We start from the raw sequence: 16429 nt of genomic DNA, 5'->3' as shown, positions 1-16429 counted from the left end.
ATTCCCACTTCCCAACCCCCATGCAGCACTGCACGGTTGGCAATGATAGGGTTTTCTGTCACCTTCTGAGGGTTCAGCTGTAGCTGGAGGCAGGATGCAGGACTGGCTCGTCAATGGTCTGATCTGATATGGCACCTGTGGGCTGGATTCCCAGTGGCGCGAGGCCAGTTGACACTAGTTGAGCATCGGGAGGTTGAAAAGTGCTGCAGGTGAACAGACGCAGGTGATGCGAGCTGCTTTGTGGATTCCCCAGCCCCGCGTTTCAAAGGAGCAGCCTGATGTATCCGTCGGGTCAGTGTCCCATCTCCCAGCCTTGGGAAATTCCCTTTGAAGTTTTAATCCCCAATCCGGTATTTCTTTCAACCGGTTTCTGCTGCCCAGGTGCGACGGCTCGGTACCCGCCTGCGGAAGCCGCACGCGGCACCCCTCTGCGGAGCAGCTACGAGCACCAGCGGGGCGACCTGGGAGCGGAATCCTGCCCTCGCTGCTTCGGCGCGTGGAACCGGTATCGTGTGTGAACGCACTCCTGTGCGACGGCGGCGTCAGTGACAGGGCCGCTGACACAGCTGCCTCTACCACGCTGACGGCTCCCTTCCCTGCCTTGGCTAAGTGATTTCCCACTCAGCCCCGCCAGGGATAATAGCTGCTGCTGGTGGTGGAAAATCAATTCCTGCAAGTTCTAAGTGGCGGCCTTGGTTTCAACTGGGAATCCTTGTGATTGGAACGAGGCTGCGATTTTTGCCTGACTCAGCGGGCCTTGCAGAACGTGGCAGGGGCTCGCTAAGCGCTTGCTGTCTGTGGTTTTGTGTCATTAATGTGGGGCTGGAGGCCTCTCCCCGCACCTCGCACTTCTTTTCCATCCTCGACGGGAAGCCGTGGAGGGGGCGAGCGGCGGAGAGAGCTGGCTCCATCAGCGATGGGTGCTCAGCAGGGGAGGCAGCCCTTGGCAATGGGCAGCGAGAGGCGATCCAGAGGAGGACCTAGTGCCCGGGTCAGTGGTTGGGGAAGGACAGATGGAGGCTGAGCTCTGCTGACCTTGGTGCCAGCTCCCTGCAGCTGTTTGCATTTCGCCATATTTACCCCCATACCCCCACAACCGCTTTCTGCTTGTTGCCAGCTTCTTGTGTCCTTCCGGGGCCCGACGCTGCCCCGGATCCTGCAGGGGAAAGGCTGGCTCATTCCATGTGTGTATTGTAGAGCTTTGCAGGGGCCTGCTTGGAACCTGGTGTCAGGTAGAGCAGCCACAAGGCTGTTCTAACTCACACGCTAACCTCCACGGACCCGTCTGGGTCATGGGGGGCAGAGAAGAGCTGTCATCCAGGGTGCTCCAGCCAAGCCCCGAATCTGCCCCCTGCACCAGGGACTGGGTGCAGGGCAGGTGTAGATCCTGCACCAGCATCTACCTGAGCTGGGGTGATGCTCAAGGGTCTGTTTCCTACAGGGGACTTAGTGTAACTGAGAATCAGGCCCCGTGGATGCAGCTGTCCTGATTATAACTGCATTGCCAAGCGTTGTTTTACTCCGGCAATTGGAGTGTGAGGTTCTGTGTTTGTTCCCTTCCCAGTGCAGATGTCGGAGCTGCGAGATCCTATTGGTGCCGGCACCACAAACCCCGCCTAGGCATTGGGAACCGAGCCCCGATCTTCCTGGCTCATGCCTGCCGCCCCCTAGGAGTTGAGGCTGCATCTGGAAGCCATGCTGCTGATGTGTGAGCCAGAATCAAACCAAGCTCCCACTTCGGAGCCCTGTTGGCTTGGCGGGGCTGGCCGCACCAAGGAGTTTTAGAAAAGCTATTTTAGTCCGGAAAGCCGGCAGCTCGGCCTCGCGGCACATGGAGAAACGAACGCCAGGTTTGGACATGATCGCTTTCCAGCCCCATCAGTGAGGCTGAGCCCCATACAGAGAGGAGGAAATGCAGCATTATGGTGCTGAAAGGAAGGCAGCCGTGTTCTAAATGTCAGACCCCGCACTGCAGCCGTTCTGGCAGGGTGGTCATGGGGCCGGGGGCAAAAGCCCAAGGAAACGGCCCCTCTGGCGTTGTAGAAGAGACAGCGTGCTTCTGTGGCTAAGGTCTAGGTGGCTAGTACTTATCTGCCCCCCCATTAGTGTAATATCTGAGAGGACCTCCCGGTTTGTAATGTATCTGTCCTCACCACACCCCTGGGAGGCAGGGCAGAGCCCTTATCACCATTGTACAGATGGGAAAGTGAGGCACAGGGGGGAGGTGACTTGCCCAAGTCACAGCGAGTTTGCGGCAGAGCAGGAACTTCACTAGCCTTGGATTCAGACTTGAATTCCCTGCCCATTGGGCCATCCTTCCTCTGAGCTGTGGCCCTCACTCTGCCTCAGTTTCCCTCTCTGTAAAATGGGGATTCACATGTGCAAAGCACTGTGAGACATGCCAGGTATTATTACAGTGCCCAGCATTTCAGATGCCCTGGGCTGACTCCTGTGTCCAAGGGGGCGGGGGGGGGGAACAGGGTGGAGCAAGGGGGCTAGGTAGGGAGAAGGCTAGAGCATAACTGTCCCACCCAAGATTCTTAAAAGGGCCAGCAAGGAGCCTCCAGGTGTCCCATTAAACACCCCAAGGCAGGATTGTTCTTATCCTCAGTGGCCGGGAGGTGTGTGTGTGGGGGGGGGATAGCTGTTCTAGGGGATAACGGGCCCAAGTAGTGTGTTCGAATTCCGCCAGCCGCGAGATGGGCCCAGCGAGCCTCGGGGCCATGTGTCAAACGGGGCGTCCGCGGAGCTGGAAGCGGCTTTCCCTGCCTCGCGGCGCTGTGCCTGTCCCAGCTGGGCTTGATTAAGCTGCTCCGGCATTCCAACACGTTGAAGGGCTTGTCGTTTCCAGCTCGGGGGCCTGGCAACGCAGCAAGTTCTCTGCACACAGTCAGTGCTCGCTCTCGGGAGGGAAAGGCAGAGCAGGAGAGAGGGCTGAGAGGAGGCCAGGGCGCAGCCAGCAGGGCCAGAAGATGTCAGTGGCGCTCTGAGGAGATCTGCTTCACTCCCTCCGCCGCAAGGATTCGAAATCCTCCCCCTGCTCCGGAATAAATCTTCCCCGACGATCGAGAAGTTGGAGCGAACGCCAGCCAGGAACAGCTCCGTGGGACTGCTGGCGTGTCCTGCTGACGCGTGCGTCCTCTCGCGGCATCCCCCGCCCGGGGCCTCCCGCTCCCCAACTTGCAGACATGGTCCCGAAGCCGGTGCCCCGTCTGAACTGCAACTAACGAGCACCTCAGTTCTTTGGCAGGTAAGCTGGCAACTAGCCCCTCGCTCGGGCCGGGGCCTGACGTAGCTGCTTGGAATCCCCAGGACTTTTCGTCCCGCGTGAGTCCTTCTCCGGCAGGGAGGTTTGCTTGGGGGCGGGGGGGGGGGGGGCAGGTACGGGAACGTATCTCCGTTCCCGACAGGCAGGGGCAGTGAGCCACCACGGCCAGAGGGCAGTGTGTAGCTGGGGTACGCTCTAAAGCTCCGGACGGGTTGCGTTTCCCCACTGTGGAGGCTTCTGTTTTCTTGATTACCTACTCCAGCATCCAGCAATGCCTGTGATTTCCAGCCTGCACAGGGGGGCCTGGAAGCTGATCAGTCCAAGCCCTTGGACTGCGTCGACCCAGCGTGCCACAGTGGAAACTATCCGGAGATGGGAAACATTCAAGGGAACAAAGATCTCACTGTGCAGCGAGCCGCGCTGTGTGCATGTGTCTCGCCTTGCGTGCCTCTTTACTCTCAATTCCCAACCTGCACCTACATGTTTTACAGACAGTGAAACCTGGCTGAGCGGCTACCGAAGGGACCATGGAGAATCAGCTGCTTAGTAGATGTTAGTTTTTAACCTAAGGGTCAAACAAAATTGCTCGGGAAACAGGGAGATCTTTCAAAGTTCGTTGCGGGTGCTGGGTGGGGGTTGGTGGCTGTGTTACACAGGAGGTCAGTTTGGTGATCTGGTGCTTCCCCCACCCCACCCCTGCATGGAGTGAATAAAGGACGTTATGGCATGTGGTTTATGGGGCAAGCTCTGATTTATTCCGGGTTCGCAGGCTGGAGAAGACTTCTTTACCTGCCCCTTTACCTTCCGCGTCAACCACGGTTTAATGCCACGATGTGAACACATCACCCGGCTTAGGGTTAATGGCTGGTTTTCTTTTTATCTGTGCTCTGCCGCCTGGTGGAACCCTCTCGAAGTGCGTGGGGTTAAGACAGGCGGTTTTCACACCACGAAGGTCAAGGTGGGGGGGTGGGGGAGGGAAATTCCACCTGGGATGAAGTTTAAAGCGTGGGCTGCCAGATTTTCATCTTTGAAGTGCGGCAGCACCAGGGCTCTTGCATGACTTCAGAGGCAAGAATCAGGCATGAGGTGCCGGGGAGAAAGCTAGGAGGTTAACCCCAAACTTGGCAGTAACGTTTCTCTCCCCTCCTTTTTTTATTTTGCAAATTGTTGGTAAGTTTCCACCGCGCTCTTTTACAGCATTCGCTGCAGGAAAATTGTCATCAAAATAGCATTTCCCTTTCTTCTTGGAAAGGTTGAGCAACAAAAAAATCCTTTCCCACACATCGGTTTCTTATTAGGGGCAAGATTTTTGCCTTGTTAGGGCCCTGTGGCCAAAGCAAGCAATAGAGTAAGTTCAGTGCAACTGTCTGAGGAGTTAAAAACAGCCCCAGAAAACCCCAGCAAAAAGCCACCCAGATGGTCGGTCTTTTCAGAGGGCAGTTTTAGTGCCATTGTTGCTCGGTTTCACTGGGGGAACGTAAAGAATCTAGATGGGGGTTATTTAGTGCATGTTAAAAAAATTAACCTAAACCATGTCTTGCTGGGATCAGCTGGTCAAATCCTGGTGGATTTAGCGAAGTCTGAGGAGGCTTCCGGATAAAGGGGCTCCGATGAACATCTCCTCTCTGAAGGTTTCTCCAAGCTCGGGACCTTTGAGTTTTCTCCATCCCGTATCTTGTTCCTGGAGTGGTTTCGTGGGTGTGGGGGCAGCGGCGGTGCTTGTGAAGGGATTTGCTTTAACACCCTGTGTTCAGAGCACACGTGGACTAGTCTAGTCAGGCTGCGTCAGGGTTGCTTTGGGGCAGCAGCTGCAGCAGAAGGGGACTGAATTCTCCTTTCCTGTGCACTGGCTTTGCTCGCGGTTCTGCTACAAGACAGAGTCATCCGTGCCACCCTCATCGTCCCTTTTCACCTTCCCTTCTCCCCGCCCTGTCCCTGTCAGCCCTGCTGCCCTTTCCAGTTAGCTGATCTGCCCCCCACCCCAACTAAATTAACCCCCTCCAAATTGTGGAATCAGAGTGATATTTGCTGCCTTCACACTGATCGCTCAGCTGATGTGTTCTACCCTTTGCCCCACCTGGTGTCTGTCTTGTCTCGGTGTTTCCTTGAAGCCCCTGCTGACTCCCCCGTCTCTCTCTAGCCAGTGCTTGTCTCTTGGGCTGCTCTTTGGGGCAGCCATTCGTAGACCCATGTGCAAACGGCGACAGGCATGCTTGATACCCTGGATATGATACACACCCAGGTGTTTACAGCTGGGGTGGGTGAAAGAGCGGGTTCTGATGCTGAGCTTGGGCACAGACATCTCTGCCATTCCCCCCTTCACTACGGGGCTGGCTGGGTCAGAGCAGCAAATCCTGGATCTGGATATCCCAGAGATCTGGGGTTTTGGTTTGGGCCCATCCCTACTGAGCTGGGGTCTTTATGAATGGCCCTGTTAGCAAGGGATCATTCCCGTGCGTTATGCCTTGGGCCTGAACGTACCCATAGCACCCGCTCTGTAGACCATGCGTGGGCCACCTACTGTGCCCGTTAAGTCCCCTGACACCCCTGCCCACTGCTCTGGACCTGAATGGATCCTTGCTGGGACAGTAAGGCCAGGCTCACGGGCGCTAAGGAGAGGATTGTGCCCATCTTCATTGGGCATATTACTTATGACTGGTTTCTTCCACTTCCAGAGGCAGCAGCGTTGGTCCCTGACCCGCCTGGGGGCACCATGTTGGGAGCCTGGCTCTCTGCTCTCTGCCTAGCTGGCCTCCTTGGCACCTGTACAGGAGGGAAGCTCCTTGCATCCAAAGCAGGTAAGAGAGTGGCACTCAGAACGGACTAGCTGGGGGCTGGGTCTGCAGGGCACTGGCTGAGCTGTGTCTGGGGGACTCACCACTGGGATGGGGAGGGGAGATTGGCAGGGAGTCCAGGGCGGGACTAGCAATGGGGGCTGGGATTGAGGGGCATTGAGGGGCATTGGGTTTGGGGAGCCCAGGGCTGGGATAACATGGGGGGCTGCAGGGCAGGAATGAGATGCACTGGCAGAGCCATGTGTAGGAAGGGAGGGGTCAGGTCTCTCTGTGCCTGTGCCAGGGGGTGATGGGTTCAAATCCCAGTGCCAGCGTGTTGCAGTAGGGCAGCTGTCAGAGACTTGGGGTGTTTCATACTCGGAGCTGGCACCCAACCCTGCAGAGTGCGGGAGCCAAGCACAGCCCGACGGCTCGTTCCTGCAGGGCGTGCTGTCCTTGGCACATCAGCGCTGGCCTGGGTATCACGCAGCATTTCTCAAATGGGGCCACGTGCGGCCACTGGTGGATTTTTTTGTGGCCACGACAGCCTCCAAAGCATGGGCGAGGATTGGGACGGGGCAAAGCAGCGGCCCCTCCCTGCAGTGCCCAGCTGTTGTTCCTGACTACCTGTTACCAGGGGCAGTGAGATGCGCCGCCTTGGGGTTTGCACTGGCAGGGATAGCAGGGATTGGGGCCCTGCACCGCGCAGCCTCCTCGGGGGCTCCGGGCAGCGCCTCTGGACGCACGGGGGCCGGTGTGCGTGGCGTTGGAGGCGGCTCTTGTCAGCGGAGGTGGCTGCCTTGTTTGGTCAGCGGGGCATTCCCCTGGGCAGCTCCTGCCCGGCTGGTGAGCTCCCGCCCCACCTTCCCCGGGGCGGGCTCTGGCTGGAGGGCCGCGGGAAGCAGGGACAGATACGGCTGTGTCAGAGTGGCCATTTGTTGCGAGAACCCCTGGAAGGCACATGCTCTACACCTCCCAGCTCTCCCGCCGGCAGAGTATCCGAGCACCTCCCAGTCCTGCCCACGTTTACCCTCGCAATGCCCCGAGAGCCAGGGCAGGGCTATATCCCCATTGCACAGATGGGGAACTGGGGCCCAGAGAGACTCAAACTGATCTCAATGGGCGCTCGGTGCCCAAATAGCCCCGAGGATCTGGGGCTAAGTGAGATGGCAAGACCAGTGCTCTAACCCCTGGGCCACCCTGCCTCCTGGGGGGAATTCCCTGAGATGTGTAGGGCTCCAGTGATGGGGACAGTCTGTATGTACACCTAGGGAGAGTGGTCCCGGGGGCTGCTGGTTAAGGTAGGACAGTGCTTTCCGCGTTGGCTCGGGAATAAAGCCGGGTCTGGCCGGCTCAGCCTGGTGCAACATGGTGAGTAAAGCGCAAAGCTGTTCATCGATTGTTTCTGCCTCTGACCCAAGTCTGTCTAACCTGTTGGAGAGCAGAAGGCTCCTTCCGAGCCCCACGTGGCCTGTGAAGCAGTAACAAAATGCCACTCACCCGTGAAACCCGTCTGCGCTGGTGTCACAGAGTCCCCGGGCGATGCTCTGGAACTGCTCCCTACAAAGCCAGGCAGGACCCTGGTGAGGTCTCCTCCTCTCTGGGAGCAGCCTGTCTGCAGGGCAAACAGCTCACACGGCTGCCACCTTCCTGGGTCTGACCTGGGAGCATTTAGCATCCTCTTCCCCTCCGTGCGCTTCCCCCAGCGAGTCCGCCCAGGCGGGGTCCTGGGGAAGCCAGAGGGTCCAGAGGTTTATTAGACGACAGGAACATGGTCTAAAACAGCTTGTAGGTGCAGAGAACAGGACCCCTCAGCCGGGTCCATTTTGAGGGGGCAGTGAGCCAGACAACCACATCTGCCCTTCACTCCATGTCCCCAGTGTCACGGAGTGTGGGGGAGTCCAGGCCCTGCACCCCTCTTCCTGGGATTCACTGAGACTCTCAGCCAGCCAGTAAAACAGAAGGTTTATTGGACATCAGGGACACAGTCTAAAACAGAGCTTGTGGGTACAACCAGGACCCCTCAGTCAAGTCCTTCTGGGGGAGCAGGGAGCTTAGACCCCAGCCCTGGGGTTCCCTGCGTTCCTCCACCCAGCCCCAAACTGAAACTAAACCCACCCAGCCGGTTCCCTGCTGCAGCCTCCGTCCACGTTCCCGGGCAGAGGTGTTACCTCCCCCTCCCCCTCCTGGCTCAGGTAACAGGCTCTCAGGTCTCCCATCCCCAGGGCACATTCCCAGGTCAACACTCCCCCCGCCCTGCTGCGTCACATCGTCACACCCAGCCAGCCCCAAACTGACTCACCCTCCAGCCCCTCCTCCTCTGGGCTTTGTCCCTTTCCCGGGCCAGGAGGTCACCAGATTCCTTTGTTCTCCAACCCTTTAGCTCTCACCTTGCAGGGGGAAAGGCCCAGGCCAACAGTTGCCAGGAGACAGAGTGTTGGCCATTTATGTACACTGGCCCTTTGCTCTGCAACAATTACACCCCCTTATCCCACCACCTAGAGACTTAAGAACTGCATAGGGGAAACTGAGGCACCCCCACACTATTCAGAGGAAACATTAAGAACAATCCCACTTCGTCACAGCTGGGATTTGCCGTTGGTGCTTCGCTGCCCACGCCGGCCACCCCTTCTCCTTCCCCGCACACAGGCAATCTCTGTGCAGAGCTGGGATGCTTTCCTGCTTCGGGAGCGGGCCAGCACTGGGGGCTGGCTGGGCCATCCCATGGGGCTTAAGCCTGTGTGCCAGGCCCTGGCAAGTTCACAAAGCGTCGGTGGGTCCCCGTGTCTCACAAGTGCTCCGGAGGGGGGATGGAGGCAGGCTGTAGCAGGATACTGAGGAAGGGCTGCTGGGGGTCACGCGTGCTGCTATTCAGTGGTGGAGTTTGTCTTTAAGGTCTGGCTCCCGGGCTGGCTGTCCAGCCCACGCCTTGGCCATATGATCCCGGTGGGCCTGGTTTCCTCCTCCGTAGATGGTCAAAGGCTCATCGGGGCCTGGGCAGTTGGAAAATTCTTCTCCCTGCCTGGAGCCGTCGCTGAGTGCCAGTCTGGCACTTCCCTTTCCTGCCTCTCTGTCCATGAGGAGAGGGGGCTGGGGCTGATGGATAATACAACCCGTGAGCAATACTGTGAAACCTGTGCACACTTTGGCATCAACACAGTTTGACCCTCCATGGGCTCTAATGCACTTTGCCAGTGTTAATTAATATAGCCTCCGGGCTGGGCGGCATCATCCCTGAGTTGTGGACGGGGAAACTGAGGCACAGAGGGGGGGAAGCAGTTTGATCAGGTTCACACTGAGAGCCAGCGTCCGAACTGCAAATGGCACCCAGGAGTCCTGGCTCCGAGTTTCCTCGCTTCCCCACAACCTTCATGCCCTCCCGAAGCCTGACTCTCCATGGCCTGCCCCAGCGCTGCTGCTCGCCCACGTGCAGAGTGAGTGCGGAGCACTGCCCATCAGAAGGGTGACGGAGAGAGGCCGGGCAATGGAGATTCAGGCCCTCGGTCTCCACAGGGCAGATGCCAGGCAGGAGTAGTGGCAAGGTTCCTGCCTGCGAATCAGCAGAGCCAGGAGATTCGCATTCAGGATACAGGGGAGGGTAGGGAGGGGGCCAAGCCAGGCTATGTGGGAACCTTGGAATCAGCCATTTGGAGAGAGACTTGGGGGTTCTGGAGACTGGGATGAGCCGTGGAGGTGAACTAGCTGAGGAGGCCTGCAGGTTAAAGTGCTGTAGCCCCTCTGCGTGGATTCCCTTCTCCTCTGGCCCCTGGGGGTCGGGGCGGCTCAGTTGAGCATCCCATAAACTGCTGACCTGGCCCCAAGTCCTTGCTAGCATGGACAGGCCGAGGATGCAGCCCCCCACCCCAGTAGGGCTCCCACACTGTCCTCCCTGCTCCTTCTCCTTTCCCACCCCGGACCCCGGCTTGCTTCGGAGCTGGCTCTGCTGACGGATGCCAGGAGAAGTCGGAGCCCAGCAGGCTGCTGAGCCGAGTGAGGCTCAGGAGCCTGGCTCTGCAGCCGGGGCCCTGCTTTCCCAAAGCCCCCTTGGGGTGGGGACTCCTTGAATCGTCACAGGCAGCGAGGGCCGGGGAGTTTGCTGCCCTGCTGGGCGGGGCCGCAGCCTGCACTGAGGTCACTAACAGGGCCTCCTGCTTGGCACAGATCCCTCTTGCTATTAGCGGGGCTCTTGCTGCCAGCTGGACACCAGCAGCCTCCTTCACCCATGAGCACGTGCCAGAGCTCGGATCTTAGGCTCATTAGATCATCGCGCGCCTGCCCCTGGCCAAGTCAGGCTGCTCCCCATGGGTGTGTGTGAGGACTTGGCACCAGCTGCGTTCAGTTGTGTTCTCTGTTACTGCAGGTCTCGGGCCTGGGATCAAAGGGAGACACGGGGAAATACAGTGGGGAGACCCCAGGGAATAGCCCAGCATTTATCGCCTATTAAGCACTCGGCAGATATCAACTGATTTAGCCTTGGCACACACCTGAGGGCTGGAGGAATCGATGCCTTCACCTTGCAGATGGGGAGGCTAATGTGGAGAGGTGACTCAGCCCACGCCACAGAGAGAGCTGCTGTCCCAGTGGGGATCTGACCCCTGGACTTGCTGGGCTCCTTCGGCCGGGTCACACCTCTCCGTCAGCCCCCGGCTTGCAGCGTGCATGTGCCAAGCTGGGCACGTGGACAAGCACGCAACCCCATGCACGCAAAAGCCATTGAAACGTTTGCAGCAGTGGTGGGCTCTGCGCCTGGCCAGCCGAACGAGGCTTGCAGGAGTAAACTCGGTAGCTAGCTGGGAAGGCCAAGTGGCGTCACTTGGTCGGCCAGCTGGGATCTGGGAGCTGCTCAGGGAGCTGGGATCTGAAAACAGGAGCCCTGGTGCTCTGACCAGGCAGGCTCGCACGCTATTAAACTGGCCGCTTTGTAGACGAGCTGGCTCAGCCAGAGGCAGCCAGCTGGGAGGAGGCGCGTGCAGTGGCAAGTCACTTCGAATATTCCCCGACTCCCCGGGGAAGCCAGCCGGCACAGCCCCGCCACCTGCGGCTGCTCAGTAGAGGGGCTCCAGGAATAATAATACACCTGCAACCCCAGAGCAAACAGCTCTCGCTCTGAAATAGAAGGAACCGGGAAAGCATCCCCCATGGGGCCCCGCTGCTCACTGTCACACACAATGATCACGAGACTCCTTTCCGTTTACAGCCCGTCTTGCATGCCCCTTTTCCCGCCCCGGGTTCTCCCCTTTTCTCCTCCCGTCGGTACCAGCACCCCAGGGGAATGTGGAAACAGGAGAAGCTGTTTCAGGTCGTCCCATTCGAAGTGTTTGTTCTCTCCGTTGTTAGTCAGCAATCCGCACCGTACCTGGGAGGGGAACGGCATTTAGCAGATCAAAGGGTTTTGCCCATGAACTTTCCCTTCCTCTCTTTGCCAACTGCCTGGGAGCTGGTGTGATCGTTGCCAGTTCGTTTGTAGAACAGCTTTTCTCCTGCTGGCGAGAATTCGTTCCCTGATATCTGAGCTGCGTTGATTGGACCCGTGCAGCCGGTTTGCAGGACCGCTCAGAGGCATCGAAGGGCCCCAGATTGGTACGGAGGCGCTTCTTAAAATCCAGCCCAAGGGCCATGTGTTACTGTTTCTGTTCCCTGGCTGGATAATTATTTGAACTATGGTAACACCTTGAGGTCCCCTGCCAACAAGCCCCCATCACACCACATGGTGAGAGACAGGCCCTGCCTGAAAGAGCTCACACTCTTAACAGGACGGGTGAGGAAACAGAGGCATGGAGAAAGGTCACCCAGCTGCTTACCGTCTGAGCTGGAATAGAATCCAGGTGTCCTGGCACAAGGTAAGTGGCCTAGGCCCTGGGCCATCCTGCCTCAAGTGCGCCTGTGGTTACAAATTCCCAATCAGCCTCTGGGGGACAGTCTCACTTAACACTCCCTGTTACCACAAACAATCCTGCCAAGTCAAATTGCTGGAGCTCCGAAGAGAGACAGACGTGGGCAAAGCGGACTGAACTTTGCCAGACTGCTTTCCATGGCTCTGCCTGTTCGTATAAAGGAGGATTCTTCTTTGGACAGACTCTCCATTCTGGACTAAGACAGGCCTGGCATATCCTCTCCCCCCACGCATGCTTTCTCCGGGCTCAGGCCGGAAGGATATTTTGAGATTCAACTCTGCTCTTGCGTCTGAGAGCAGGCAGAGGAAAGCAGCCAGGAAGATGGCACCATGGCAGAAACTTCTCCCTCAACTCACACAAGCAATTTCTCTGCAGCCTTCGCTCATGTGCCCTGCCCAAATCTGTTTTTTGTGATACCATCCCCCACACAGCAGATTCAGCTGGATGCAGTATTCTCCTCTTCCTCTCCTCAGCGGATGGGCGGTATTGCTGTGAGCTGTTAAACAGCTGCCACCCCAGAAGAAGCTGCATATCTAATGATCCCCTGTTTGCATAGCTGGTAAAGGATCAGAGTAGCGTTCACGCTGGCCAAGTGTAGCTTTGCCTCCCTCTGTAGCTGCCTGCTACTGATCCTAGCTGAGGAGCTTAGTCCTTTAGCTCAAGGGGGAGAGGGCTGTGCTTTGCAGCAGGAGGCAAAGGGCCTGGTTTTTAGAGACGCCGGGCGCTCCCTGCGTCCAGGGACTTTGGCTGGAATTGTGAGCGCTCCACGCTTCTGAAACTCGGGCCCTGGAGTCCTGACCCAAAGGCCGCTGAAGTCAGTCAGACTCTTTCCTTTGGCCTCAATGGACTCTGGATCAGAACGGCCGCGTCTGACTCTTCTTCACACTACGGCCGCTCCGCCCCGCTCTGGCACGGGGCCTTACAGGGACTGCAAACGGCCCATGTGCCCGGAGCAGCATGAGATGAGAATCAGGCTCCCTGCACACCTTGCCCCAGGCTGCCCGGGAGTCAGTGGCAGAACCCAGGAGCCCTGTGCTGTCACGTGCCCCTCACGGGGGAGTCCTGAGCTACCCGTTACCCCTCTGTCCTGGCTGGGGGGCGCCGTGCTAACCCAGCCTTGGGGACAGATCCGTTCGCTCCCAGCCAGCGCTCCTGTTACTTCTGCTTTTTGCCCTGGGGCTTGTGTGAATTTCTTCCCGCAGCGCTGGGGGATCTGCAGGAGGCAGCGGAGAAGCCGATGTTCTGGGTTGTGGCTTCGGGCAAAGCGCTGTTTGGCTCCAGCTAGCGCAGAGTCTTTCCTCCCGGCCAGCAAGTTCCCCCTTGTCTTCTTCTGCTCAGCTCCCCTGCTGCCTTCTCCGCGCAGCCCTGCCCCGGGGGCCGCGACAGCGAGCTCTGTGCAGGGATGTTCAGATGCGGGCTGCGGCCTGGTATCCCCGGGGCTGGTCCGCTCAACGCACCGGGGTGCTGCCGGAGCTTCGGGAAATGCTTCCAGCAGAACCGGGCATTGGAAAGCAACGAGCCTCACGGTGTCTGGGCTGGCTAGGGAGGGGAGCGGAGATGCTTGTCCCATCCCTCTTCGGGGACCTGGAGCTCTGGATCCTCCCAGGCCTGTCTGAGGACTCCCTGCTGCAGGTGTCTCTTCCCCTCAGTCTCCTCTTCCGCAGAATCATAGAACCGTAGGGTTAGAAGGGACAGTGAGGGTCGGGTCATCTAGCCTAACCCCTGCCAAGATGCAGGATGTGTTGTGTCTAAACCCTCCAAGACAGATGCTCCAGCCTCCTTTTGAAAATCTCCAGCGAAGGAGTTTCCACCACCTCCCCAGGTGTCTGTTCCACTGTCCTACTGTTCTTACCATGAGGAAGTTTTCCTGAGATTTAATCTAAATCTGCTCTGCTGTAGTTTGAACCCACTGCCTCTTGTCCTGCCCTCTGTGTCAAGAGAGGACAACTTTCCTCCATCTTTCTTACAGCAGCCTTTCAAGTATTTGAAGCCCGCTATCAAGTCCCCCTTAATCTCCTCTTTTCCCAACTAAACATACCCATTTCCTTCCACCTTTGCTCTTACGGCTTGTATTCCGTCCCTCTGATCATCTTTGTCACTCGCCTCTGGATCCTTTCCAGTTTCTCTGCGTCCTTACTACACATCGGTGACCAAAACTGGACACGGTCCTCCAGCTGAGGCTGAACCAGCACTGAGCAGAGCCTGTGACTTGCATGCCACGGCTTTGTTAATGCAACCTAAAATTGCATCTGCCTTTTTTGCAACAGCAGACTCATGTTGAGGTTGTGATCCACCACAACGCCCAGCTCCTTCTCAGCAGTGCTGCTGCCAAGCCACTTCCCCCCCACCCTGTATTTGTGCATTTGGTTTTTCTTCCCTAAGTGAAGCACCTCACATTTGTCGTCGTTGAATTTCATTTGGTCCCATCCTCTCCAATTCCCTTTCTCTGTCTCTCTCTGGCCCCGTTTGGCAGTTACTCTGTCCCCGCACTCGACTCTGGAAGGGAGCAGGGCAGAAAGGTGCCTCTGAGCTACCTTTCTGCTCCTGGTACTCCCTGGGTCTGCCTGGCCCCCAGTGAGCATTAGAGCAGCCCCTGGGTGGCTCTGATGTACACACTGCTTCCCCCAGGTCCCCTGTGGGCCCTGAGAAGCAAAGAATCCTAATGCACGGCTGGTACCACATGCATCCAACTGCTAACGCTGACTGCGGGGGTAGATCCCCGATGCCAGCTCTGCCCGTCCAAGGAGGCCCCTTGCCCAGTGGGTTTCCAGGGGGCTGTTTCCCCCCCATTAAGGTCAGAGCAGCACCAAGGGGCTAGTTTGTAGCACCGTGGCTCTGCCCACCTCTCATGGTCCCTGCAATGCTCCCCAGTTTGTGCCCTGGGCAGTAGGCTGGTATCTCTCCCTTTTGCTGGGAGAGCTCCTGGGACGCCCGCCCTGCCTCGGTCGGTCGGTCACCGTGAGACACCCCCCTTGCCCTGCTCTGCCCCAGCAACTCTCTCTTTGGTTATGGTGCCGGTGCAGCCACTGGGATGGGGAGCAGTTCTGAATCCACCAAGGAAGACGGTCAACTCCCCATCAGAGCGGATCCCCCAGAGGCTCAGGCACTGGCTCAGGGGCTGAAGGGCCGGAGCCCCTCAACAACCCCTGGGGAATGGCAGAAAGACCCCCCCCCCCCCCGCCATGCAGCGTGTGCTGCCCTGTCTCTGGCTATCTGCGATCCTGCCTGCCGCCAAGCAGGGATCACATTCCAGCGCCTTGACTTGGAGATGGTTTGTTTTTCCCAGGAGTTGGCCCAGGATGCCGTAAACAGCGGGCGACTCGCATTTCCCAGCTGACTTAATCCCCATCCTCCCACTTGCCTCTCAGCTTCCTGGCAGCAGCCATGGCCAGGTCGCAGAAAGGGGGGCGTTTGGGGGTAGACGCATGCTAGGAAGTGACATCAGGCAACAGGGGAAGGTGGGTTGGGGGTAAGGAATGTAATTAACCCATGAGCCCTAAAGGAATCTGACTTTTGGGGGGTGTTCGAAATTCAGAATCGCAGCTCAGACCCATCTCTGGGTTCCTGACATCAAGAGGCTTAAAGGGGCAGAAAGGGTGTGGTGTGGGAGAGAGTTAGCCCCCAGGAGCAGGGAAAACCTCTTTGCAAAGGCTTGCGACTTCGGCTGCCCTTAGCCAGCAGCTCTGTGGTTCTCCAGGCTGGGGACACCACAAGCCCTGCTGGTTAGCAGAGGTCCCCACACGAGTGACCAGCGGCACCAGAAGTGTGCGTTCTGCCCCTTGCAGCCCCACAGCTCGTGGCTTTCTTCAGCCACTCGAGTGCGCACGGTGCGTGCGCGGTGGGGCGAGATAGAACATCGACTCCGAGAGCAGGAACGGGGCCGGGGGGACCCTGGGACAAAGGGATTTCTAGGGGAGCTGGGATCTGCCCTTTGCTGGATGTTTTTTTTTTGCATTAAATCCGCTCTGGCCTGGCAGGATGAGCATGTGAAACCGAACAAGACCCTTTGGCGTGGGTTCGTTCCAATAGTTTGAGGGGGGAAATGATCTCAGACCTGTCAGCCACCAGCGTGATTGATGAGGGGGAATACGATCAGTCCCCAGACCCCAGTGGCCCTGCTGGATCCGAAGCGGAGAGGCTGAGGGAAGATGCGGTGGGGGCCTGCAATGCTGTTGCATAATTCGGTGGAGTGGGGAGAATCTCACCCTACTCTACTGAGGCTGGAGCAAATTAATCACCTTCCCAGCATGGCAGAGTAGGGGGAAAATATGAGTCAGTAAACTGGTGCAAAGAGCCTGTTCAAAACACGCCAGCAAAAAGTGCCAGTGGAGGAGCCCTGGAGATTTGAGGTTCCTGGTTATCACCAGAACAGAGACAGCACAGACAGTTGGGGCGCAGTGTCCCCCGCACTGCCCTGCCAATGCACCTCCACCCTACGCAGAAGGGGCCCCTGCTAGGACAGGGGCTGCATTAGTGTCCCGTGGGTTGCTCGA

At 58.1% G+C, this 16429-nt stretch overlaps 1 protein-coding gene across 6 annotated transcripts in view; it reads left to right on the top strand.

Moving 5' to 3' along the window:
* Positions 1-1650: 1650 nt before the first annotated feature.
* COL16A1 (collagen type XVI alpha 1 chain) overlaps positions 1651-16429 on the top strand; it is a 91050-nt gene continuing 76271 nt past the window's right edge. For 2 of the 6 annotated variants that reach the window (XM_037881617.2, XM_037881614.2), the window contains exons 1-2: positions 2619-3250; positions 5944-6066. In XM_037881617.2, coding sequence (XP_037737545.1) covers positions 5982-6066 — 85 coding nt within the window. In that variant the 5' untranslated portion in view covers positions 2619-3250; positions 5944-5981. Of the gene's footprint in view, positions 1851-2240; positions 2406-2615; positions 3251-5943; positions 6067-16429 lie in introns of those variants that run through there. The other 4 variants (XM_037881611.2, XM_037881609.2, XR_006286560.1 and 1 more) reach the window with 4 other exon arrangements.

The sequence above is a fragment of the Chelonia mydas genome, chromosome 19 (genome assembly GCF_015237465.2).
Source record: "Chelonia mydas isolate rCheMyd1 chromosome 19, rCheMyd1.pri.v2, whole genome shotgun sequence".
NCBI lineage: Eukaryota > Metazoa > Chordata > Testudines > Cheloniidae > Chelonia > Chelonia mydas.
Note: the sequence above shows the minus strand (reverse complement) of the source record. Positions and strands in the feature narration are given on the sequence as shown.